We start from the raw sequence: 26,193 nt of genomic DNA, 5'->3' as shown, positions 1-26,193 counted from the left end.
CAGATTTGGACGCTGTAAGACAATGCTATTTTGTTTGGCATATGTTCTTATATCGACGTAGTGTTTTTTAAAGAATAACATTTAATTTATTCAAGACACTTTGCAACCAATTGCAAACACATTTGAACGTACACATATTTAAGAACCATATATCACAGACAAGGGCAGCACGGTGGAAGAGGGGTTAGTGCGTCTGCCTCACAATACGAAGGTCCTGAGTACTTTTGGGTTCAATCCCAGGCTCGGGATCTTTCTGTGTGGAGTTTGCATGTTCTCCCCGTGACTGTGTGGGTTCCCTCCGGGTACTCTGGCTTCCTCCCACCTCCAAAAACATGCACCTGGGGATAGGTTGATTGGCAACACTAAATTGACCCTAGTGTGTGAATGTGAGTGTGAATGTTGTCTGTCTATCCGTGTTGGCCCTGCGATGAGGTGGCGACTTGTCCAGGGTGTACCCTGCCTTCCGCCCGATTGTAACTGAGATAGGCTCCAGCACCCCCCGCGACCCCAAAAGGGAATAAGCGGTAGAAAATGGATATCACAGACAATTGTTCTCACAGTATATGAAACCAGTACAATGTTTTTGTGGCTTGTGCAGAATAATGTGGTAATCAGTTCAAACGATTGAAAGGTTATCACCACATTATGCAATTTTTCCCCCCAAGAGGGCGAATGACATTTTGATCAGTCACATTGTCCCTCACAACAATAGCGTTGCAAAGGGCATGTAAGGATCCCTTATTTCCCTCATCCGATTACTTCATACATCTGAGACAACATTTTGAAAAGCGCAGCTAAAATAAACTATTTGACCTGTCAACGCTTACCCTGAATGACATCACACAAACAAGGCCTGACCAGGACTCACAAAGGCGAGCACACTTCCTGTGGTTGGACACGCGAGCATCCCCCCTCCTCTCTTCTGTCACATGTAGACTAATGGACAGCAGGCCCATGCTCTTGATGTAAAGCGTCTTTTTTGGGCAACGAGGAGCGTGTGTACTCATCACTTTCTGCTTGGACACACACAAACAATAGGGCTTGTCTGGAGGGCTTGGGGCCCGAACCCTGAGGAAGGGCAGATGGTGCCCGGAATCGAGGGCCGCACCCCTATTACCATGAGAAAAGAAAGCGACACGGGTGGGGGAACAGGTACCCTTCTCTGCTTTATCAAAATTAGTGAGGGGTGCTCATTTAGCCAACGGTGCCAATTTTTGGAACCCAATTTGGAGCAAGCTGTCAGTTAAAAGGCATAGAATATTAACTGTTGTGCCAACTTCAGCTTCTCAACACCTATTTTATAAATGTTTTCTTTCAGCATACTACTTCAAAATAAACATGTAGCATTTTAATATTGCAGCAAAAAAGGTTCCATTTCTTCTGATACAGCATGTTACAAAGTCGCCCTCTAGTGGCTTTCAACAGGAGCGCAGACCTCTTTTTGAAAAACAGATGCATCTCTGGCCTTGAAAACTTTCCAATTTAACATATTTATTCAATTTGTATTTAAAATGTGATTTATATTGAACTGTATCTGCATGTGAATCGTTGTGAACTCCACCATCAACTTTTAATATATTGTTTTTTTTATAAACCAACAGATTGATTTTGAAGAGATAATTATTTTGTTTATTCATCGCTGCTGCTCCAACACATGAATTTAGGATATTTGAGCTATTTACAAAACATAGGTTGACCTGATTAAATACACACAGTTGGACAGTAACAAATTATATTCTTGCTACTGTGATTAAGTTGTTATACGTATTAGTTTTTAAATACATGTAATTAAAAACATTATTTTTTAAGTATTATTATATTTATATACTATCATTATAAAGTATCATTACTAAGTATTCATCAATTCCATTCATAAGGCAGTTACTGGTTGTATTTTTAATTAACTTAACTGCGAATATAGCTTTTTACACATATTTATCAACTTTAGTGTCCTCTTTTAGGATTATAGTGAATATGTTTAAATAAAAATGCAAATCATGTATAAGCTTGGTATACTATTGTTTTCTTGTGTTTTTTTTTTACATTCTGTGCCTCACAGTTACAATAAATAAATCATAAACAAAGTTATGTGCTGTTCTGTTTAAGGGGGTAAACTTACAAAATCAAAAGGGGATATTTTCCCCACTGCAATATAGTTGGTAAAAATTTCAAATGCAAAAATTATTTTGCATTTGATTATTGTATTTTTTTACATACACTGTAAAAAAAAAAAAAAAAAAAGAACTATTAACAGCATATTAATGTAAATGGAAAATCGGTACCACTATTTTTTACGGTAAAATTCTGGCAACTAAGCTGCCATTTTCTTTTTACATATCTACAGTTTATGTTTTTACAGTATATTGCTGTAAATTGAAAAACAATTGTACCATAGTTTTGTTATTTTTATGGTAAAATTCTGGTGACTAAGCTGCCATTTTTCCCTTTTTTACAGTAAAATCTATAGTTACTTTTACAGTGTACAATTTGATGAATTACTTGCTTTGAACAACAACATTTTTCGGAATGTATGATGAAATAGTATTTGATGCATTATTAGATAATTGTCAGGACTAGGACTTTGACGTGGTTTGTTCTCCCGTGGTGCAAATGAGCATTTGGACCAGACATGGCGTGAAGGTGAAGACATTATTTATTTTACACTAACAAAAGAACAAAAGGCGCGCTCAAGGCGGATGTACAACTTTACTAATGAAAACAAAAGACTTGCACGGGGGCAAAAAACTATGAACAATAAAAAACACTAACTGTGGCAATAATAAACAAACTTACTTGGCATGGACATGAAGTGCGCAGACGTGGACAGAGTGTGACAGGGGGCATAAATGCGAGGATGTCGTCAGGACGAACAACAGAAAATGAAAAGCTTAAATAACACAGACATGATTAACGAAAACAGGTGCGTGACTCAAAACGTGAAACAGGTGCGTGACGTGACAGGTGAAAACTAATGGGTAATCATGCAAACAAGACAAGGGAGTGAAAAGCCAGAAACTAAACAAAACATGACTTAAAACAAAACTTGATTACACAGACATGACAGAGCCCCTCCCTTAAGGACAGATACCAGATGTCCAAGAAAAAACTTAACAAAAGTCATGGGAGGGCGGGAGGGGGACATGGCGGTGGGTCGCCAGCCCAAGTGGCCCCGAATCCACCGAGGCAAAGTGAAGTGGCGGCGGCGAGTGGAACGCCGCTGCAGCAGGCGAGGCGGGCGCCCAGGGATTGGCCACATTCGTGGCCGACTGGGAGGTGGGCGCACTTGGCGTGGCGGGCGACCAGGTAGCGGCCATATCCGTAGCCGACGAGGAGGCAGGCGCGTCGTCAACTTGGCAGGCGTGGCAGCTCGGCGTAGCAAGTCAGGCGGCGAAGCTCGGCGTGACGCGTCCAGCGGCGAAGCTCGGCGTGACGCGTCCAGCGGCGAAGCTCGGCGTGGGTCTTGGCCTTGGTGTGGGTCTTGGTCTTGGTCTTGGTGTGGGTCTTGGTCTTGGCATGGCGGCACTTGGCGTCGTGAAGCTGCGACTGGCGGCACTTGGCGTCGTGAAGCTGCGACTGGCGGCACTTGGCGTCGTGAAGCTGCGACTGGCGGCACTTGGCGTCGTGGAGCTGCGACTGGCGGCACTTGGCGTCGTGGAGCTGCGACTGGCGGCACTTGGCGTCGTGGAGCTGCGACTGGCGGCACTTGGCGTCGTGGAGCTGCGACTGGCGGCACTTGGCGTCGTGGAGCTGCGACTGGCGGCACTTGGCGTCGTGGAGCTGCGACTGGCGGCACTTGGCGTCGTGGAGCTGCGACTGGCGGCACTTGGCGTCGTGGAGCTGCGACTGGCGGCACTTGGCGTGGAGGGTCTTGGTCTTGGACTTGGCGTGGAGGGTCTTGGTCTTGGACTTGGCGTGGAGGGTCTTGGACTTGGACTTGGCGTGGAGGGTCTTGGTCTTGGCGTGGAGGGTCTTGGTCTTGGCGTGGAGGAGCTGGTGCTAGCCGTGAAGCAACGACAGGTGCTAGCCGTGGCTCTGGTGCTAGCCGTGGTGCAGCTACTGGTGCTAGCCTTGGTGCAGGTGGAGGTGGTCTAGCTGGGGGTTGTGGCTTGGCAGGTCGGAAGACTGGTGAGGGCGGTCGTGCTGGAGGCTGTGGCTTGACAGGTCGGAAAACTGGTGAGGGCGGTCGTACTGGAGGCTGTGGTTTGACAGGTCGGTAGACTGGTGGTGGCGGCCGTGAGGGAGGCTGTGGCTTAACATGGTGATGCAGAGCCACCCCACCTACACAGCTCCCGACCCCAGCCCCCCCCTCAAGGGGCGGATACCAGACGCGCTCCCTGCGGTCTGGAACTCTCTGTAGGGGTGGGCGGGGGAGGGCAGAAATTTCTCCTTTATTTTGGCCACAATATTTTTCTTTATCCCCCACCTGGGGTTGTGTGGGCGGAAAAAAAGAAAAAAATTGTGACGGGGGCGGGACTTGAGTCTTGGGGGGCGGGGCATGAGTCTTGGGGGGCGGGGCATGAGTCTTGGGATGGCTGTGACTGACTAGACCTGATTTCTAAAAACATGTTTTGATAATGTTTTATCAAAGACATGCCATTAGTGTCTTTTGTTGGAGGCGGGTGTTCAAAAGAAAAAGAGTTGAAAAAAAAAATCCTGGGCTGTGATGTCATCCTGGGGAAGCCGGGCAGACTGTTGCTTGCTTCCGCCCGGAGGGGGCGGGGCTTGTGGGGGCGGGGCTTGTGGGAGCGGCGTGTCCCGCTGGCTCGCGGATGTCCTTCCTGGCGTCCCTCGCCTTTGGCGGCGCTTCCTTGGCTGGGATGACGCGCCAACGTCCCCGGGCCAAACGGAGCTGATCGGCACCAGTTTGCCGGTCGGACCCCACATGAGATCTCTGCGCTCCACGGAGGAGTAGCGCAGCGTTTCCTCCTCCATCGCGCGCAGGACCGCCCATGTTCCCTCGTCAAAATTGTCCAAATGTCTTGCGGGAGAACTTTTTAGCTGACGACATCTGTCAGGACTAGGACTTTGACGTGGTTTGTTCTCCCGTGGTGCAAATGAGCATTTGGACCAGACATGGCGTGAAGGTGAAGACATTATTTATTTTACACTAACAAAAGAACAAAAGGCGCGCTCAAGGCGGATGTACAACTTGACTAATGAAAACAAAAGACTTGCACGGGGGCAAAAAACTATGAACAATAAAAAACACTAACTGTGGCAATAATAAACAAACTTACTTGGCATGGACATGAAGTGCGCAGACGTGGACAGAGTGTGACAGGGGTCATAAATGCGAGGATGTCGTCAGGACGAACAACAGAAAATGAAAAGCTTAAATAATACAGACATGATTAACGAAAACAGGTGCGTGACGTGACAGGTGAAAACTAATGGGTAATCATGCAAACAAGACAAGGGAGTGAAAAGCCAGAAACTAAACAAAACATGACTTAAAACAAAACTTGATTACACAGACATGACGATAATGATAAAGTTAGAAAACATGCAACTGCATGCAGTACTGCATTTTTCGGACTATAAGGCGCCTTTTTTCAAAAATCAACAGTGCGCCTTATAACCTGGTGCGCCTTGTGTTTTTAATTATTTCTGGTTGTGCTGACCTCTAACCAATTGTTTTATATGGTACATGGTGTAATGATAAGTGTGACCAGTAGATGGTAGTCACACACAAGTGATTCGTGTGGACTATAGGTTGAATGAAGCCTGTTCAATAAATGACGCTAGCAAGCACCGCAAGACCAAAACTTTGATGTTTCATTGAGAATATAGAACTTTACACGCGGCGCTCAAAAATGTTGATGGATTGTCGGCGCATTACTGCTACCGTAGTCAGCTGTGCTTCAACATACGGGTATTATTATGTTGTGTGTATAAGTACCCCAAAATGGCACCTATTAGGAGACATTATCTGGCATTTTGTTTTGATCTATTATGCAAAACCAACTTTTCCGCCATTGTAGTCCGCGCCGTAGTCAATAGGCTCCTTCTTTTCTCTATCCTCTTGTTGTGGGGCATTCATCCTCCGCTGTTGTAATACAAAGTAGCGTACAGATCTAACTTATATATCTGTAGTAGACTCGCTATGGAAGCGCTAAAAACTACCAGTACAACAAAGATGACAGAGAGAAGACGCTGTCGAAGTGAGCCACCCACAAAACAGCGCACTTTTAAAAATGAGACGGTCAGAAAGCGACTTGACATCACATCACGGCCTGTAAAATACAATCAATGCAAATTTATTCCAGAAAAACACAATTACATGCTATGTAGACAAAAACGAAGTGTTTTAAATGTCGGAAACATTTTTGTGATTTGACCCCTTCAATGCACCTTATTGTGCATTAAAGGGGGTCATTGTATGAAAACACACCTAAATAGACCCGTTTATCGGCAGTGGCCCTAAAGTCCGAAAAATATGGTAATGTCTGTTTTTCTTTCAAAATGGACAGATAAAATACATTTAGTAAGAAAAGATAAAGGACTTTATTAACGCATATTATTTCCAGGCCATAAAATAAATGATGTGGCAGGCCTGACCTGGTCCCCAGGCCTTGAGTTTGATACATGCGGTATAAAGTTAAAGTACCAATGATTGTCACACACACACGAAGTGTGGTGAGAATTTGTCCTCTGCATTTGACCCATCCCCTTGTTCACCCCCTGGGAGGTGAGGGGAGCAATGAGCAAAACAGGCCCACATTGGGCTGCAGGCGCCCCCTTGAGGGCTGCCAAAAAATATCTGTTTCTCATCTGTGGTTTGTATGGGCCGCAGCGGTACTCAGTTGTAATACACTTGTGGCATTAGTGACACTATCAAACAAACAGAAGAAGTCTGGATCTGAAGTAATTGACAAGTTTCTTAAGCGCAAAAATGATGACTAAAGTGGTGAAGATGTATTCTCATTTGCACTTTAATTTTATTGACAGTTTAGTTAAGAGATATAACTTGCTGGAATATAAAGACAATATAACATACATCCATAAATGTGGATGCATATGCAAAAGTGCAATATATTTATCTGTACAGTAATCAATTTATTTATATCTGCACCTTATTGCTCTTTTATCCTGCACTACAGCAAGCTAATGCAAAGAAATGTTGTTCTTATCTGTACTGTAAAGTCCAAATTTGAATGAAAATAAAGGTACCGTAGTCTAATTATTGTTATTTATTATTGTATTAGTTAGAATACAATTTTTTAGCACTGCGTAAATGTATGTATTTTTTTCCATCAGTTTTTATGAGTCCTTTTTTTGCAGTATATTTGATTAGTGTTTATTTTTGTAAGCCTTAACAATAATATTTGTGGTTTCATATAATTTGACAAGATTGAACTTTATCCTGATAAAATGTATGTATATGTAAACTATAATTAATTACTACAATTCAAATCAAGAGTAAGCGAAGAACTAGCAGTAATAAACTAGAGAGCACTAGCCTCTGTGCTTTGGAAAAATTGGGCCCCGAGGTCAAAAAGGTCAGGAACCCCATTTTTTGATTGATTGACACATTTATTAGTAGATTGCACTGCACTGTGCAATTGTACGGAATATGTACTGCAGTACATATTCCGTACAATTGACCACTAAATGGTAACACCCGAATAAGTTTTTCAACTTGTTTAAGTCAGGGTCCACTTAAGTTGAATCATGATACAGATATATACTATCATCATAATACAGTCATCACACAAGATAATCATCACAGTATATACATTGAATTATTTACATTATTTACAATCCGGGGTGTAGGATGTGGAGGGGGGGGGGGTTAGGTTTGGTTGATATCAACACTTCAGTCATCAACAATTGCATCATCAGAGAAATGGACATTGGAACAGTGTAGGACTGACTTGGTAGGATATGTACAGCAAGTAGTGGACATAGAGAGAGAGAGAGATCAGAAAGCATAAGAATAAGTATCTACATTTGATTATTTACATTTGATTATTTACAAACCGGGGAAGTAGTTTGTGGAAGGGAGGGTGTTAGTGTAGGGTTCAAGTTGCCTGGAGGTGTTCTTTTAGTGCGGTTTTGAAGGAGGATAGAGATGCCCTTTCTTTTACACCTGTTGGGAGCGCATTCCATATTAATGTGGCATAGAAAGAGAATCAATCAATCAATCAATGTTTATTTATATAGCCCTAAATCACAAGTGTCTCAAAGGGCTGCACAAGCCACAACGACATCCTCGGTACAAAGCCCACATAATGACAGAATGAGTTAAGATCGTTAGATCGGAATCTGGGTTTAATGTGGTTAGTGGAGCTCCCTCTGGTGTTGTGGTTATGGCGGTCATTTACGTTTAGGAAGTAGTTTGACATGTACTTCGGTATCAGGGAGGTGTAGCGGATTTTATAGACTAGGCTCAGTGCAAGTTGTTTTACTGTCCTCCACCCTGAGCCAGCCCACTTTGGAGAAGTGGGTAGGAGTGGGGTGTGATCTGGGGTGGAGGTCTAGAAGTAATCCCTGGTATAAAGAATAAAGATTAGGCATAAACATTTTTACTTTAAATTTATTTAAGGTTTTAGTTAAGTACTTTCGGGGGAATGCAGTGCAGTTGACCTACAAATGACAATACATACTATATTGTGATATATAAATAAAGAGATAGATGTGTCATTTTAATCAAATGTTTGTATAATGTTAAAATAAAAAGAAACCACCATTTAATACGTATTAACCACGTCGAGGTGGTTGTGGTCCCATGACTGGCGGTGACCGTGATGTGGTTCAAAGAGGCTGCTGGTCGTCACCCATCAGGCCGGCCTCTCGACATCAATCCTCGCCGAGCTAGTAGCTCCTCTCCGCCCCCCGCCACCAGCACCAAAGCTACACACTGGAGCCCGGATGCACCGCCATGCCGACTCTACCAACACCGTGATAAATTATTCACCTACCTGCCCGACTCTTTCAAGAGTTCACCGAGGACGTCGATAGAAGCGAGTGCGGTGAACTGGAGCCCATTTCTCGGGCAGACTATTCCAGCGCCGCCGCTGTGTTTATTGTTAAAATAATCATCATTATCATCACTATTAGCCGTGTTAGCGTCGATGTGGTTGCATGGACATGCTAGTTAGCTGCTAGCTAACGTTAGCTCGCCCAGTGACAGTCCTGCCGGAGGCGGGGAGATCTGCGAGGTGAGTGTATTATTTTGATGGTGACAACACTCCGGACCCTGCTCAAAAAAAGGTGACAATGTAATGGTTGTTATCACCGCTGTTAGCGTCGTTCGGAATTTTTAAGGTGTTCAAGGTAACAGCGACTCAATGTGGGCACTTTTTGTGGTCGTTTGACGCCTTTTGAGCTCAACGTTTATTCGACGTTTGGCTGCTCTGGCCCGGATGCTAGGAGCTAGCGTGCTAACAGGATAACTGTCCAGCAATAGGGCTCGGAACTTTTCACATTATTAACCCCTGCTTAGTCTTAAATGCTGTTTTCTTAATAATATAGATGAATGAAAATTCAGTGTATGACTATTGGTTAAAAATATTAATAACTTAAAAGTAAAGGTTTATTCCTCTACTGTAGATTTATTGTTGAAGTGAATTTGATGCTTTTTGGTGTTTGTGTTCACTTAATCAACCTGAAACAATCACTTCAGGTTTTTTTCTGTTTCCGAGATGACGCAAACTTTTTTTCTAATTCATGTCTTTTTTTGACTTTCAGATTCAAGATAGTTTCCATGCCAGCGGCGGCTCTGGAAATCCACTACAATGTCTGTTGACGAAGACACTGTAAAAACTGGTAGCCCACAGGCTACCTCGACTTCATCCCTGCAGCTGTCAGAATGCTCTGGAAGCTGCAGCGGTGTGTCAGTACTGGTGGAAGGTGCCACAGGGGCCACCCGGGACTTGGCGGCTGCTTGTCCTGTCCCTGGCACCGCTGCCTCACCAAAACACTCTAGCACTGTTGACTCTCTTACGCACTCAAACAGCACTGGATTGAGATCCAAAGGGAATGAGGCTGGCATCAATCGCAGGAACAACTTCCACCACCCCAAACAGCATCAACAAATGAGAGTGACGAAGCGGCGCAACACGTCAAACTTTAGTTTCAAGCATCCGACTTCTGGTAAAAGACGACGACGAGCAAACTCAGAAAGTGACTCTGTCCTGCCAACTAACTTCCTCTTAGGTGGGAACATTTTCGACCCGCTCAATCTTAACAGCTTACAGGATGAGGAGGTTAACCGGGCACTCAATGCTGAGACGCCAAAATCCTCCCCGCTGCCCCTAAAGAGTCGAGACCCCGTGGAGATCCTCATTCCCAGGGACATCACAGATCCTTTGAATTTGAACAGCAGCATATCAGACAGCAGCTTTTTGGTGGCACCTTTAAAGAGTGGCGGAAGGAGGAGGCATCGCAACAGACATCACGGGGGCAGCATTTCAGCTGCACAGTTGAGCTCGTCAGAATCGGGGAAAAATGAAGTTAAACCTGGAGAATCTGCGCCATTTCCTAGTGCACTACCTTCACTTTCTAATCCAGACGTCTCTAAAGCATCAAATAGTGTCTCCTGTGGCGAGGGGGATTCACGTGAACACTCTACTGACGACTCCTCCATTTTGAAGGAGGAGGTGACGTCTATACCTGTTGAGGATTCCACCTCCTCCTTTTCAGGAGGAGCAAATCAGCACACAAGCAGGCGCAAGCGAAGGCGCAACTCTGGCAAAATGGACCCACCTATGTGTCAGTCTACCCCTGCAGCAAAGTCCACATCTGGTGAGCAAGATCATAAATCAGGGGGACACAAAAACTCCTTCCACACATCCAGGAGTGGTTGCAAATCTGGTCCAGCAGGTCGTCAGCAACAGCAGCCACACAACCAGACAAGGGACCAACAGAAAAAGAAATTCCAGTATGGGAACTACAACAAATACTACGGTTATCGCAACCCAAGTGCAAGCGAAGACCCGCGGGTCTGTGTCTTCCGTCCAGAGTGGTTCGAAGGTAAACATGTGCTGGATTTAGGCTGTAACTCGGGTCACCTCACGCTCTACATTGCCAAAATGTTGCGGCCCGCCCGCATATTGGGCTTGGACATTGACAACGGGCTGGTGCACGCAGCCCGCAAGAATATCAGGCATTATCTCTCTGAGCTGCAGACCCAAGAGGCCAGGCGGGCCACACAGGAGAAGGATGGAGGCCAACAGGACAGTGTTTCAAGCCAGAGTGACAAGAAGCACACGGAAAGAAAGGAAAATGGGAGTGCACTGAAAGAGGCCACAAATGACTCTTGTGGCAGGGATGAGGCCAAGACTCCGAGGCGAGACGGCAAAGTGGAGGAAGTGGAGCAGGAAAGTTGCGATAAATCTGGGAGCTGCTCTTTCCCTTTGTCCCTGCAGATCTCCCGAGGACCCATTGCTGCACCTCCTCTTACTGAAACCTCCACCACACGGCCTGGAGAGTTCCCCTCTAATGTGTCTTTTATCAAGGTGAGATGGTGACTTCTTTTGAGTGTGTTGCTTCGGTGAGAACTTGGTCATCAACATTCATGAAGAGCTGCATGATTTATAGACCCCAAACACAATCTATTATGAAGAGTCACATGATCTGAGTTTCTCTTTCCATCCTGCAGTATGGTACTGTTCAGGTCGGTTCACCACACTACAGTAGCAGTATAGTTGTTTGTTTTGTTTTTTTGTAAGGTTTTGTCAAGGGTAACAAATCGACTGATAGGTACTAAATCGTTCTTCAGTGCCCTCCCATTTGGCTGTCTGATGCAGTGTTGGGGTACCCATCCATCCATTTTCTACCGCTTATTCCCTTTGGGGTCGCGGGGGGCGCTGGAGCCTATCTCAGCTACAATCGGGCGGAAGGCGGTGTACACCCTGGACAAGTCGCCACCTCATCGCAGGGCCAACACAGATAGACAGACAACATTACCAAAATGTGTAAACTCAAACTAGTCTGTTTACTTTTTTATTCTGCTGAGTCGAGTGACCAAACAAACAGCTGCACATGTTTGGGACTCAATTTTTGTGCGACTTAAAAATAACCCACAGTGCAACAAAGTGGCAACTGCCTGCACTTTATTAAAGAAGGTGAGAAACACTGTTAAATCGAAGAACTAAAAAGTACGAAGGTGGCCTTCGCGTGTCTCTCCCTTCCCCTCCATCTCCGCCATCTTTGTTAACCAGAGTCTTTAATAAAGTTTAAAGTAATGTTAAATGTTCGTTCATCATTTATATGAATTCACATTGTTTTCTGCTTTAAAACTGAATATTCTTTATATAATGTTTTATGAAATTCATTGGACCTACATAATTGTTTGCAACAATTGCATAGGTTTTCATATGATTTGGTTTTTGTCTCACCTTTTAGAACTAATTACTGTACTAACAAAAACCAAGTTATCACTGCATTAGTTTTTAGCATGTTTTAGAAATGGCTAAAAAGGAGCATGTCTATGATATAAAAATGAGCAAAATCATGTCACATTTGCCACATTTTTATTGATTTGGAATGCACCACGGCTGCCTTACAAAATGCAACATCACCTTTCATTTATCACACCCAAAGCTGTCGTCAGCAGTCCTACATCTCTCCTCTCTCCTTGCAGCATCTTCAGTACTTCCGTGTTTGTATCCTCATCCCATAAAAATTGATGACGGAATGTTTGCATCAGCATTTTAGACGGGACAAGTAATACATATAGACAATAGGTTCTCCATATAGATGCCTGATATTTTGGCCATTAAGTTTTACTACAACATGAACTGGTAACAAAAATACAGTGTTTCTATTGCGTGTTGTTTCTGACTGCACATCCTCTTTCCCACAGGCCAATTATGTGCTGCAGAACGATAATCTCCTTATAACTCAGCGTCCCGAGTACGACGTGATTCTATGTCTGAGTGTCACCAAATGGGTCCACCTAAACTGGGGGGACAACGGCCTGAAGAGACTCTTTAAGAGAGTTTACAGACATCTCCATCCTGGAGGCGTCTTCATTCTGGAGCCACAGCCTTGGCAGTCCTACGTCAAGAGGAAGAAGCTGACGGTAAAGAACCAAAAGTTGTTTTTAAAAGGCTGGTGTTTTGAAAAAATGTTTTCTTTCTTACTTGCTAGGACACCATCACCAGAAACTTCCACAGCATCCGCCTCAAGCCAGATCAGTTTTCATCCTATCTGACCAATGAAGTGGGCTTCACCAGTGTTGAGTTCCTCGGAACACCCAAGAGTTCATCAAGAGGTAATGTAACTCATTTGTCAATAATGAGCATGTACATGAGATTAGAAGACACTTGTGATTTAGGGCTATATAAATAAAGATTGATTGAGAAGAGGTTATAAAGCAATCCATCATCAACTTTGTATTGCAGGTTTTCAGAGGCCAATCTATTTGTTTCAAAAGTGACCCCATCTGCCTTGCGAGGATACTGAATGTGAGTAACCACGCAGCCAGCTGTTGAACTCTTACATCAGCTGTTCAGACTCTTGACAACGGACATTCATTAAGGAGACCAAAAGCGAGGTTCTTGTTTTTTTTTTTTTTGTTTGTTTTTTGTGAAAATGAGACTTCTCAAGGTGGTTATTTCCTCTGACTTCCCTTTTTTGCCAAGTGTGATGCATGGCGGCGTTGTGCATTCGGATACCTTTTGGCTATATAACCTTTTAAATCTTTATTAATACTGTGCAGTGTGCCACCACAAAGCCACGTGAATCTGGGCTGGGTGCTCTTGCTCGTTACCATTTCAAAAGCAGGTTTGCTCACTTCCATGAGCTCGGTGCGGCTGAACTTGGGCTATTGACTCTTCCCAAAGCCATTAAAATTAACACATTGGCCTGATCACTTTTAAATTGATCTCATAGTTATGTTGCTGCACATGATATATTTAAAGCTGAAGCACCCATCTTTTAAAACATGAAGGGTATAACATAACAATGATCTGAACTTGCTAACCCCACTGCACAATTGGCATACTCTTACATTTTTCATTTAAAAATTAAATGTTTGGATTACAGGGCTTTTTTCTTTCCTCGTGTCATGCTATATTTACAGTTCAGGAGGGATCTGTTAAGTTCAATGGGATGTTCTGATGCTCCCGTCCTGATGATAGGGGGCACATTTGAGCCACGGTGACATGATGCTGGTGTTGTAACCTTGGCCGTGAAGCCATAGCTCTACTTTTCATTCTTTTTTGTTGCCCTTGTCCAAAGTGAGCTCATGAATGTAGAATTAAAGCAGCAAACGGACCCATTGCTACAGCATCTTGGACAGTTTAAATTCAAAGCAAGTAAAGCTTCTGTGATTGCTAATTACTGGTGAGATGCCTTTAAAAAAACAATTGTAAACTATTTTGCTGTTAAGGTACTGCCAAATGTTTTGTGGGTCTTCGCAAAATGCCATGTTTGGGTTGTTTAGTGCACACAGTTGTTATTTACTGTCATTGATGGTTGCACCTCCATTACCCTCTTTCATTCTCACTTAGTGGCGGCTGCTTCATTCACAGGCACATTTTGGAGGAGAATTTAGTTAAGTGTATTGATGTAAATAAGTTTTGAATTTGGTTTTATTCTCGTCACTGTTTTGAGTTCTTTACTGCTTTTGTCTTTTTCTTGTTGATATGTGTTTGAGTCATAGCAGTTTGCTGTTTTGGGTCCCAAACCAGATCTTTAATCCATCTGATGAATATGTAAATTGCAACTGTGTTTGCTCGGTTCGACCCTATCCCCAGAAGGCACATGGATGGATAATTTCATCAGCAGCTTTTTTTTTTTTTATATATAAACTGTGTCAAAGTACTCTTATTGTCTTCATTCAACATGTTTTTGACTTTTTAAAATTTCTTCCCAATTCAGATACACTTCCATCAAACTCTTTGATCAGGAAATCCAAATTCAGGTTATATTTAAAACGGAATTGGCCCAAATTTAACTTTTCTCCAAAGCTAAGACAATCGCTTTCTCAGGCTTAGATCAGTCCTTGGCTGCAATACTGAGGGTGTTGTTTTTTCCCATTATCATCAAATATAATTTTTCCTTCAGAGCACATAATGAGTATATTATTTGCAAATACTTAAACATGCTGTAATGTTTTGCTTGATTGCACCTCACTGTCTCAGCAGTGGTGTCCTTTAAGAAAATGTCATGTCCAGGTATTCAAGCTAAAGTGTGTCTTTGCTGCACATGTAAAATTACATGAAATATTATAGCACTGTGTAAAAATGTACTCTCCGTTATGGGGTTCATTTGGATTTTTGTATGAAAAGGGCATTTTAAATTTTAATACAGAGTAATAATACCAGTGGAATATTCAGGTTGTAGCAGTGAACTAATTTTACTGTGCAAATTTTGCCCTTGCTAAAAGTTACATTTCCCACATCGTTTCTCTAGTAAAATAGATGCATAAACTCAAGGGGATATGTTTTTTAGCAGCACTATATTTCATGTTTTCATGTTGAATTTGCACTGATGACTTGAAGGAATTTAATTTCCTTAGAAATGATTTATGTTTTTCATAAATCTTTACATGTTTTTTTCTTTTCATTTGGAAAAAAGGAAACGTTTAATTCCTATGCCTCTGAGCAACAACGTTTAAAAATGTTTCTCTGTTGAAAACATTTGAATTGATTAAAAGTGGTTCCAGACATGCCGGGTAGTACTTTTTGTCATTCAAGTGTGCTTTAATCCAGGAAAGAGTATTTTTGATAATTTACATGTCCTTTTTTATTCTTCAATTCACAAACTGCATTCAAGTTAAAGAAAGCTCTTCTGCAGGTATGTAAGAAATGTAACCCTCTTTTGTAACCTTTGTAACCTTTGACATAGTGTTGCTGCTCCAATACAGAAACTATTTTCTGGATGGTTTATCCTAGCAAAAGATGTGGTCAAACTATTTGCATCAGATTCTTAATTTACGGCTGCAGGAAAGTTGCAAGAGAAACATTATTGAACTAACTATTGCCAAAAATGCTGTCCGCATTGCTCTTCCTTCCCTGCTGATCATCGTCTTCACCAACAGGAGTCTTCAATTAAGGTAAAAGGGTTTTCATTCATCATTTATATGTACTACGCATTGTTGTCTGCATGTAAAACTATTCTGTATGTAATGTGTTTTGTGGTAATATTTGTAGGTGTCTGGATTTACATGATTTCTTAAGAGAAACATTTCTCTCGTGTTTTGTACAATTTGGCCCTTTTGTAACAGTTTACTAACAAACAGAGCTACCACACTACATAAACTGTCTTACTTCTTAAGTTCCATGAAGAGTTGGCCACACGCCAATGTTGCCAGCCACCTGTTAATATCTTCTTTGTTTGTTAGTAGTATGCTGTGAATCAATGCCTTTGTCACTTGCTGTCAACTGATCCAACCATGAGCTCGTAAGTAGTGTGGTACACATACCCAATATTGTAGTCTGTCCAATCGTTGTATCCACATTGTTTGGTGCAGAGCCCCAATATAGCAGTATGTCCAATAATTGTGTCCAAGTTGTTTGGTAAAGAGCCCTAATATTGCAGTCTTTACAATCATTGTGACAATATTACCATACTATCACACTTGTAGTACATACAATTGTTTGGGATAAATGAAATCAATAGTATATAGTGACTTAGCTATTAAGTCCTGATGTTTGCCCCCAAAACCCCCCTGTGTCCAATAATTAACTTATTCCCAGGATTGTAAAAAGTATAGCATTATTTGACATAACAAAAGTGAAAAGAAAAAAAATAGTAATCTCACTATACCCTTGGTATCGATATGATTGAGCTTTTTATCGATCTACAAACCCCTTGTCCTTTTCACTTGTTTGTGTGAAGAGGAACTGTTTGACAATGTCATCATCACTATGTGGAATTTGTAGATGTCGTGTTATCTTACCCTTGGACTGACCAAAATTAATCATTCTCTTGTCCACAGTTCAACAATCATTCAGCATTGAGTCGATTGTTCAAATGTCTGCCACTACTATTCAAAGTACTTCAAACTTTTCAGTGTGCTGCCATTCCTGTTTGTTTACTTCCTGTGTTCCACATGTATCTGTTTTATTAGTAATAAGACAGGATAACAACTGTAGTAGTAAAATTAATAGGATTTTTAATGAATAAATACAATAATTTGACAATTTAATCTGACCATAATCATATTCACAGCACCGTTTCATTAATTCACCTGCTACATGGTGGCCAGTGGTTAGCAGGTTGTAGGCCGCACAGTCAAAAGATCTGGAATAGATTCTCCTATTTGGACATCTCTGGAGCTGGCATGTTATTCCCATGCGTGTGTGGGTTTTCTCTTGGTACTCCAGCTTCCTCCTACATTCCAAAAATATGCATTTTAGGTTTATTGGAGACAAAATTTTAGTCCATAGACATGAATTTGTGTGAATGATTTTGTCTATATGTGCTTTGCAATTGGCTGGTGATCAGTCTAGACGTGTACCTCGCCTTTTGCCCAAAGTCAGCTGCTGGTATATACGCCACCTTTACTTCAACCCTAATGAGGATAAGCTTTTATTTAAAACATAGACCTTTTCAAGGGAGTCATTTGGGGGCCGAAGGCAAACCTCATCATTGGGGCTCTCCACATAACAAAAGCAACATTTGTTGCCATTTGTTAGAAACTATACTATTCAAGCTGCAAATTGAATCTGTGCGGTGAGTATTACTAATCACTTTTACTGCAATTTACAGGAAAATTCATCAACATTTGATAAAGTATTAGCCATTTTTCTGAGAAAGTATTTTGTTATCACAGTTGGACTGGATGTGACGCATAGCGTTATTTTTGTGACGGCCAAAAGTGTTTGGTAGAAAAAGGTCTTTTGACTGTCTGTTTGAATGAGAGACAAGAGCTGGCACTACTTACCAGACCCTCAGTTACAATAGTTAACCGTTTGGAGCATGTAATTACTCACATATTTGTGAAAAGCGTCAACTCTCCACATCACCTTTGTATCCTGACCGACTGCAACACTACTGCTGACTGGTGCTGTCATAGAGCACATGCGTTATAAAGATGGGATTTATGGCTTAGAAAAGAGACAGATCTTCAGGAAGTGCTCCTTTCAATGAGCCGTTTTAAAAAAAGACTGGCTCATTGTAAGATTTCTTTTTTTTTTAAGAAGTACAGGTAATTTGTTTTTATCAAGGAAACAATCAATGTAGCAGTTACAATAATATTTTAATCAGAATGATTAAAACTTACACAACCCAGCATTGCATACTCCTTGGTGGAAATTATTCTGAAACCCATCCATTTTCTAGCGCTTGTCCCTATCGGCGTCACAGGGGTGGCTGGAGCCTATCGCAGCTGCATTCGGGCGGAAGGCAGGGTACACCCTGAACAAGTCGCCACCTCATTGCAGGGCCAACACAGATAGACAGACAAACATTCACACACTTGGGGAAATTTAGTGTTGCCAATCAACCTATCCCCAGGTGCATGTCTTTGGAGATGGGAAGAAGGCGAAACATTGATAATCATTTAACTTGGTCTATGTTTTAATTGTAAACATTCCAGGCGGTACCTATCATCAATATCAACCGGACTCATTTGCCAATCCAGTCGTGTGGCGCTCACCTGTCTGGGCAATTTGTTTATAAAATAGTTTAAAAATGAGCGCCTTGCAACGACAAATTCGTTATTGTTAACTTTAAAGAGCCGTTCAAAATATTTAACTCATTTGCGAATCTCACATCTCTAATACTTTTGATGTCTGTGAGAAAAGGTTGACAAATTGGTTAGTTTTAGTAAAAACAGTGTGTTCCCTTTTTGTCTTCTTCGCTCCATTTGAGTAAACCTCTCCAATCGGCGCCAGCAAGTTGTTTTGGATTGTCTTTTTGAATCAAGCCTGCACATGCACATTAATATGGACATATTTCAATGTCAATTGTGTCAAAAGGGAGAGGGGAGCTTTCAAATCAATCATGATTGATTAAACATTTTGGTGTATTTTTAAGCGCACAAATTAAGACAAAAATAAAAAAAATACTTGGTTTAAATAGAATAAAACTCTTGCCGTCATCTGGGTGTGGGCTTCCCCCCGGGGGTTGGCTGCGGACATGTGGGATGGGGGCTGGATAGGTCGGTTATCGGTGGACAGTGGGTTCTGGATCGCTGCCTGCTTTGCCGTAGTGGCGTGGCTGCCCCGTCAGAGATGACTTTGGGGATCTGGTGCCACCATGCTGAAATTCTCATGTGGTTGGCCCGGCCAGTGCTGGCTTGGGCGCTGCTCTACTCTGCCTCTCTGCTTGCTCTCTTGCCTGCTGGCTCACTCCCCTTCTGCCCCTGGATGCTGGGTGTCCCATCATCCTTGAAATAAAGGAGATGCTGGGTGTCCCATCTCCTCTCTGAGCTGCCACCTTAACGTGGTAGAGGAGTTTGCGTGTCCCAATGATCCTAGGAGCTATGTTGTCCGGGGGCTTCTATGCCCCCTGGTAGGGTCTCCCAAGGCAAACTGGTCCTAGGTGAGGGATCAGACAAAGAGCAGCTCGAAGACCTCTATGAAGAACACGAACAAGGAACCTAGATTTCCCTCGCCCGGACGCGGGCCACCGGGGACCCCCTCTGGAGCCAGGCCCGGAGGTGGGACACGATGGCGAGCGCCTGGTGGCCGGGCCTGTCCCCATGGGGCCCGGCCGGGCACAGCCCAAAGAGGCAACGTGGGTCCCCCCTCCAATGGGCTCACCACCCATAGCAGGGGCCATAGAGGTCGGGTGCAGTGTGAGCTGGGCGGAAGCTGAGGGCAGGGCACTTGGCGGTCCGATCCTCTGCTACATAAGCTAGCTCTTGGGACGTGGAACGTCACCTCGCTGGGGGGGAAGGAGCCTGAGCTAGTGCGTGAGGTGGAGAAGTTCCGGCTAGATATAGTCGGACTCACTTCGACACACAGCAAGGGCTCTGGAACCAGTTCTCTTGACAGGGGCTGGACTCTCTTCCACTCTGGCGTTGCCGGCAATGAGAGGCGACGGGCTGGGGTGGCAATTCTTGTTACCCCTCGGCTCAAAGCCTGCACGTTGGAGTTCAACCCGGTGTACGAGAGGGTAGCCTCCCTCCGCCTTCGGGTGGGGGGGACGGGTCCTGACTGTTGTTTGCGCTTATGCGCCCAACGGCAGTTCAGATTACCCACCCTTTTTGGATTCACTCGAGGGAGTACTGGAGAGTGCTCGCCCGGGTGATTCCCTCGTTCTACTGGGGGACTTCAACGCTCATGTTGGCAACGACAGTGAAACCTGGAGAGGCGTGATTGGGAAGAATGGCCGCCCGGATCTGAACCCGAGTGGTGTTTTGTTATTGGACTTTTGTGCTCGTCACAGATTGTCAATAACAAACACCATGTTCAAACATAAGGGTGTCCATATGTGCACTTGGCACCAGGACACCCTAGACCGCAGTTCCATGATCGACTTTGTAGTTGTGTCATCGGATTTGCGGTCTCATATTTTGGACACCCGGGTGAAGAGAGGGGCGGAGCTTTCTACCGATCACCACCTGGTGGTGAGTTGGCTGCGATGGTGGGGGAGGATGCCGGACAGACCTGGCAGGCCCAAACGCATTGTGAGGGTTTGCTGGGAACGCCTGGCAGTCTCCTGTCAGAGAGAGTTTCAATTCCCACCTCCAAAAGAACTTTGAACATGTCCCGAGGGAGGCGCTGGACATTGAGTCCGAGTGGACGATGTTCCGTACCTCTGTTGTCGAGGCGGCCGATTGGAGCTGTGGCCGCAAGGTAGTTGGTGCCTGTCGTGGCGGTAATCCTAGAACCCGTTGGTGGACACCGGCGGTGAGGGATGCCGTCAAGCTGAAGAAGGAGTCCTATCGGGTTCTTTTGGCTCTTGGGACTCCTGAGGCAGCAGACAGGTACCGACAGGCCAAGCGGTGTGCGGCTTCAGCGGTCGCGGAGGCAAAAACTCGGACATGGGAGGAGTTCGGTGAGGCCATGGAAAAAGACTTACGGACGGCTTCGAAGCAATTCTGGACCACCATCCGCCGCCTCAGGAAGGGGAAGCAGTGCAGTGTCAACACCGTGTATGGTTAGGGATGGTGCTCTGTTGACCTCGACTGCGGATGTTGTGGATCGGTGGAGAGAATACTTCGAAGACCTCCTCAATCCTACCAGCACGTCTTCCTATGAGGAAGCAGGGCCTGGGGAGTCTGTGGTGGGCTCTCCTATTTCTGGGGCTGAGGTTGCCGAGGTAGTTAAAAAGCTCCTCGGTGGCAAGGCCCCGGGGGTGGATGAGATCCGCCCGGAGTTCCTTAAGGCTCTGGATGTTGTGGGGCTGTCTTGGTTGACAGGACTCTGCAACATCGCGTGGACATCGGGGGCGGTACCTCTGGATTGGCAGACCGGGGTGGTGGTTCCTCTCTTTAAGAAGGGGAACCGGAGGGTGTGTTCCAACTATCGTGGGATCACACTCCTCAGCCTTCCCGGTAAGGTCTATTCAGGTGTACTGGAGAGGAGGCTACGCCGGATAGTCCAACCTCGGATTCAGGAGGAACAGTGTGGTTTTCGTCCTGGTCGTGGAACTGTGGACCAGCTCTATACTCTCGGCAGGGTCCTTGAGGGTGCATGGGAGTTTGCCCAACCAGTCTACATGTGCTTTGTGGACTTGGAGAAGGCATTCGACCGTGTACCCCGGGAAGTCCTGTGGGGAGTGCTCAGAGAGTATGGGGTAACGGACTGTCTTATTGTGGCGGTTCGCTCCCTGTATAATCGGTGTCAGAGCTTGGTCCGCATTGCCGGCAGTAAGTCGGACACGTTTCCAGTGAGGGTTGGACTCCGCCAGGGCTGCCCTTTGTCACAGATTCTGTTCATAACCTTTATGGACAGAATTTCTAGGCGCAGTCAGGGCGTTGAGGGTATCTGGTTTGGTGGCTGCAGGATTAGGTCTCTGCTTTTTGCAGATGATGTGGTCCTGATGGCTTCATCTGGCCAAGATCTTCAGCTCTCACTGGATCGGTTCGCAGCCGAGTGTGAAGCGACTGGGATGGGAATCAGCACCTCCAAATCCGAGTCCATGGTTCTCGCCCGGAAAAGGGTGGAGTGCCATCTCCGGGTTGGGGAGGAGATCTTGCCCCAAGTGGAGGAGTTCAAGTACCTCGGAGTCTTGTTCACGAGTGAGGGAAGAGTGGATCGTGAGATCGACAGGCGGATCGGTGCGGCATCTTCAGTAATGCGGACGCTGTATCGATCCGTTGTGGTGAAGAAGGAGCTGAGCCAGAAGGCAAAGCTCTCGATTTACCGGTCGATCTACGTTCCCATCCTCACCTATGGTCATGAGCTTTGGGTCATGACCGAAAGGACAAGATCACGGGTACAAGCGGCCGAAATGAGTTTCCTCCGCCGGGTGGCGGGGCTCTCCCTTAGAGATAGGGTGAGAAGCTCTGTCATCCGGGGGGAGCTCAAAGTAAAGCCGCTGCTCCTCCATATCGAGAGGAGCCAGATGAGGTGGTTCGGGCATCTGGTCAGGATGCCACCCGAACGCCTCCCTCGGGAGGTGTTTCGGGCACGTCCGACCGGTAGGAGGCCACGGGGAAGACCCAGGACACGTTGGGAAGACTGTGTCTCCCGGCTGGCCTGGGAACGCCTCGGGATCCCCCGGGAGGAGCTGGACGAAGTGGCTGGGGAGAGGAAAGTCTGGGCTTCCCTGCTTAGGCTGCTGCCCCCGCGACCCGACCTCGGATAAGCGGAAGAAGATGGATGGATGGATGGGTGTCCCATCTCGCTGGGGCGCTTGGGGGCTGTCTCCTTCTTGTACCGCGCCTTGTACTCGCCCAGGTGTGTCTTTCTGCGGCCTACCGCTGGCCTGTCTGGTCCGGTCCTGGGGGTCTGAGTGCTGGCCAGCCTGCTTGTGTGGGGCCGTTGGTCTGTTGTTTTCCGGACGCCACACCTGCTGTTTTGGGTGGGCTTTCTGAGTAGCTGGGGCCGTGCTTTCAATCCTGCACATACTGGGAGACAAATATATTGTACACACACACACTGCACATACATCCACACGCATGTTCACTGTACAAACATACATACAGTACATTGCTTGTATTGTGACAAGGGATTTCTTCCCGGAAGAAAACTATGCACCATTCTGCATGACAAAACAAATGGAAACTTGGAAAAGCATGGAGGTCTACAACTTTTTTGTGTGTGGCTGAGTCAAAGACATTGGTATCTACTCTCCCAGACAAATTATATCATTTTTGCTCGGGTAAGGTTGCATTTCATGACTTAACTTTGTGTCTACTGCCATGTTTGTTGCCTGCCCTTGCTGTTGCATGTGCCGTTTACGAGTATGAATGTTTTTCCCCATCTTTATAAAAATATAACTATAGATGTCAACATTGTGTATGTGCTGAAAGCTTCATTTATGATCGTTGCCTTTGGTAAAAGTTTAACGCTTAGGTTTTGCTCACATTTACTTTCTTTTATTTAGACTCGCCAAGTTGGTGCTTTTAGGAACACTTGTAGCAAAAATGTGTCTTAAGAAATACAAATAATATCAAGATAATACTTAAATGGGGAAACACTAAATGTTAGAAGTGTATCAAACTCATTTTTAACAGAGTGGTCACTGCAAAATTGTGCATTCTTCGACTTTACTCTCTGGTACTGGTGTGTGTGGTACCTTGGTTGTTGTCATTTCGTAAAATCTTGGACTCTTCAGCCATTCTGGATTACCTCTTGAGGAAACGTATCTCTTTTGCGAATTAAACGGTTGGTTCAGCCAAAAACAACGCTAGTATTAGGGCATTTTTTTTTCTCGAGAGGCTAAATGGGGCCGAGTACCCACTAGCCGCATGTACATGGGCAACATTTATTTAATCTGATCATCATTCGGATTAGAATGGTACTGTGTACTTGCACCCTGAGAAAAATGATCTGATTATGACGTGTATTTTCATGCTTCACACCTTAAATCGGAGTACATTACTTTGACAAGCGCAGAACCTAACACAAACGGAAAGGTGTGCTATCATTTGTGCTATGGCGCCATCTTTTGGACAAGTTCGCTCACTGCAGGTGCTGACAGGTGCAGCAGTGACTTCCACTGTAAACAAACATGGCTTTGTGCATTTCTGCTTGTTCAGCGTTATCACGGTATTCATAATTTTTTTTCCCTCTGTTCACTACTTTAGTTTTACCTATCTTTTTGAAATGGAGCTGTTCTGTGCATTTATGTTGTGATTATGTACGGTTGCGGCGCGTCTTTATGTTACGATATTCTATGTGTTTGAGGCTAGCAGTTAGGACTTGAATTATCTGTGAAGTCGGGAATTAAAAGCTCCTTGAGACAACAACTGCATCCCCTTCTTTTATTGTTACTTCGACACATGACACTCCAGACCATACTTTTATTTTTGCTAGTCTTGTTTTAAAGCAACAAACTCAATAGTATATAATGCTATGTTTGTACATGTTTATTGGGGGAAGACAGCAGCAAGGCAATCTCTTAATTCCGAGACTATTCAATTTAGTCCTTGCGCTACCACAAAAGTATAGCTGAAATCAAAGACGTGCAGTAAAGATAATTCTAACCTGAATTTCGGAAGATGTGTTTTCATGCGCTACAATCTGAATTACTTTTGGCATAAACCACTTGTCTCGATCGGAATTAAATGTTGATCCGAACGTGAGTGATCGCGTTCATGTTAACATGAAGCATTGTTATCCTGGTCAGGCTTTTAATCTGATTATATATGTTCATGTGAAAATAGCTATTGACAGACACTGGCTTGACCGCCACGCGTATTCATTGAGCAGGACGTGAGGTCATTTTGAATCCAAGCAATACTTATGCACACAATCAGATCTCAGCAAACATACATACATACAAGTGTACACAATCACACTCATACAAATACACGCAACATCACATAAAACAGCACACACTGCTAAAGTGTAACTTATTTTTTACTGTAACAATGTAAAAGGTTAAAATAGGCCCCACCTCTTTTTTTTTTTTCTTTTTTTTTACTTTGAAGTTATTTTTAAAACCGGGACATAATAGAAAGTACAGCAAGACAAAAACAATTAAACAGTAAACCTAATTACTAATGACAGACCAGTAATTAAGTGACAATAGAAAGTTGCATTTAAGTCTAGAAGTGCTTGAGAGTTAAGATATACAAGAAGAGAATTGCACATTTCCCGTTACAAAATGCTAATTCACAAGTTTGTAAAGTGCTGGTGTAAATTGCACATTGCCCTATTGCACCTATTTTGCACACACGGACGTGTGTGGGCAGGTATTATTGCATAGGTTACCATACATAGTTGTGATAATGTCTGCACTATTTCACAACATTTGCATGCATAACAAAGTGTATGTAAGCAGACAGGGTCACAAGACTTGTTTATCAGCAGCTACATCCCCCCCCCCAAAACAATCTATACATTAAAAATACAGTTATCAATTACATGTGATAACACATCTAGTGGATTTCCAGATTCATTATGAGTGCAATTTTGATGTTTAAGTAACCACTGTTTTAGATGTGTATTGAAAGAGGTAAGAGTTTGCAAGTCTCGTACGTTACTTGGTATCTTGTTCCATAAGTGTGACGTGCGATATGAAAAAACTTGACTGCCCAAAGGCACTTTTTCTGAATGGGACCAGACAGTCACCCCTAGATCCTGATCTAGTCGATCGATTTAAGTTTGTCTTTATAATTTGTTTTAGTGGAGGTGGAGCTAGTCCATGGAGAATCTTGTACACTATGGAAGCATTTGCATAATGTATTATATTTTTCCAATTTAGGAATCCATGTGCCTTTTAAGACATTACAATGATGATGTGTGTTGGGATTGTTTGTCAAAGGCTTTTAGAACTTGCTCGTATGCAATATCGACATGCTTTAATGTTGACTTGCATGCCGATGTCCCACTTGTTATACAATAGGTATTATAATTGTATTTAGATATAATTTTGCAGAATCAAGAGTTAAGTGTTTTTGAATGTATCTCAAATTTGACAGATTGTATCTTATTCTATTCACCTTTTTCACTTGTTAAAACATAGTTGTGAATCAATGATAATTCCTAGATATTTAAACTCCTGTACAACTTCAAACATCAGAAGTTATGTTAGCGTTTGTCTTTTTTAGAAAGAAACATGCAAACCATTTTCGACACATTAAGACGCAAATGAGAAAGGTTAAACCAGTTTGACACATTGGACAAAGTAGCTGATATACTGTAGATCATGTGCAGCTAGGTATTTAGTTTTTGC

The 26,193-nt window shown here is 43.9% G+C and overlaps 1 protein-coding gene across 4 annotated transcripts; it reads left to right on the top strand.

Annotated features, from left to right (window-relative positions):
• The first annotated feature begins 8,740 nt into the window (after positions 1–8,740).
• Positions 8,741–15,628, top strand: mepcea (methylphosphate capping enzyme a). Of its 4 annotated transcripts, XM_061962353.1 has the most exons (6): positions 8,741–9,161; positions 9,691–10,579; positions 10,631–11,459; positions 12,809–13,027; positions 13,096–13,219; positions 13,350–15,628. In XM_061962353.1, exons 2-6 carry the CDS (start codon positions 9,738–9,740, stop codon positions 13,382–13,384), a joined length of 2,049 nt encoding a protein of 682 aa, XP_061818337.1. In that variant the 5' UTR covers positions 8,741–9,161; positions 9,691–9,737; the 3' UTR covers positions 13,385–15,628. The 4 variants fall into 4 exon arrangements, with proteins under 4 accessions (XP_061818337.1, XP_061818334.1, XP_061818335.1 ...); XM_061962350.1 differs by having other exon boundaries at positions 8,744–9,161; positions 9,691–11,459; XM_061962351.1 differs by lacking the exon at positions 8,741–9,161 and adding an exon at positions 9,168–9,213 and having other exon boundaries at positions 9,691–11,459.
• The last annotated feature ends 10,565 nt before the right edge of the window (positions 15,629–26,193 follow it).

The sequence above is a fragment of the Nerophis lumbriciformis genome, linkage group LG09 (assembly GCF_033978685.3).
Source record: "Nerophis lumbriciformis linkage group LG09, RoL_Nlum_v2.1, whole genome shotgun sequence".
Classification (NCBI taxonomy): domain Eukaryota; kingdom Metazoa; phylum Chordata; class Actinopteri; order Syngnathiformes; family Syngnathidae; genus Nerophis; species Nerophis lumbriciformis.
The sequence above is the reverse complement of the archived record's forward strand: the minus strand, read 5'-3'. Positions and strand labels throughout refer to the sequence as shown.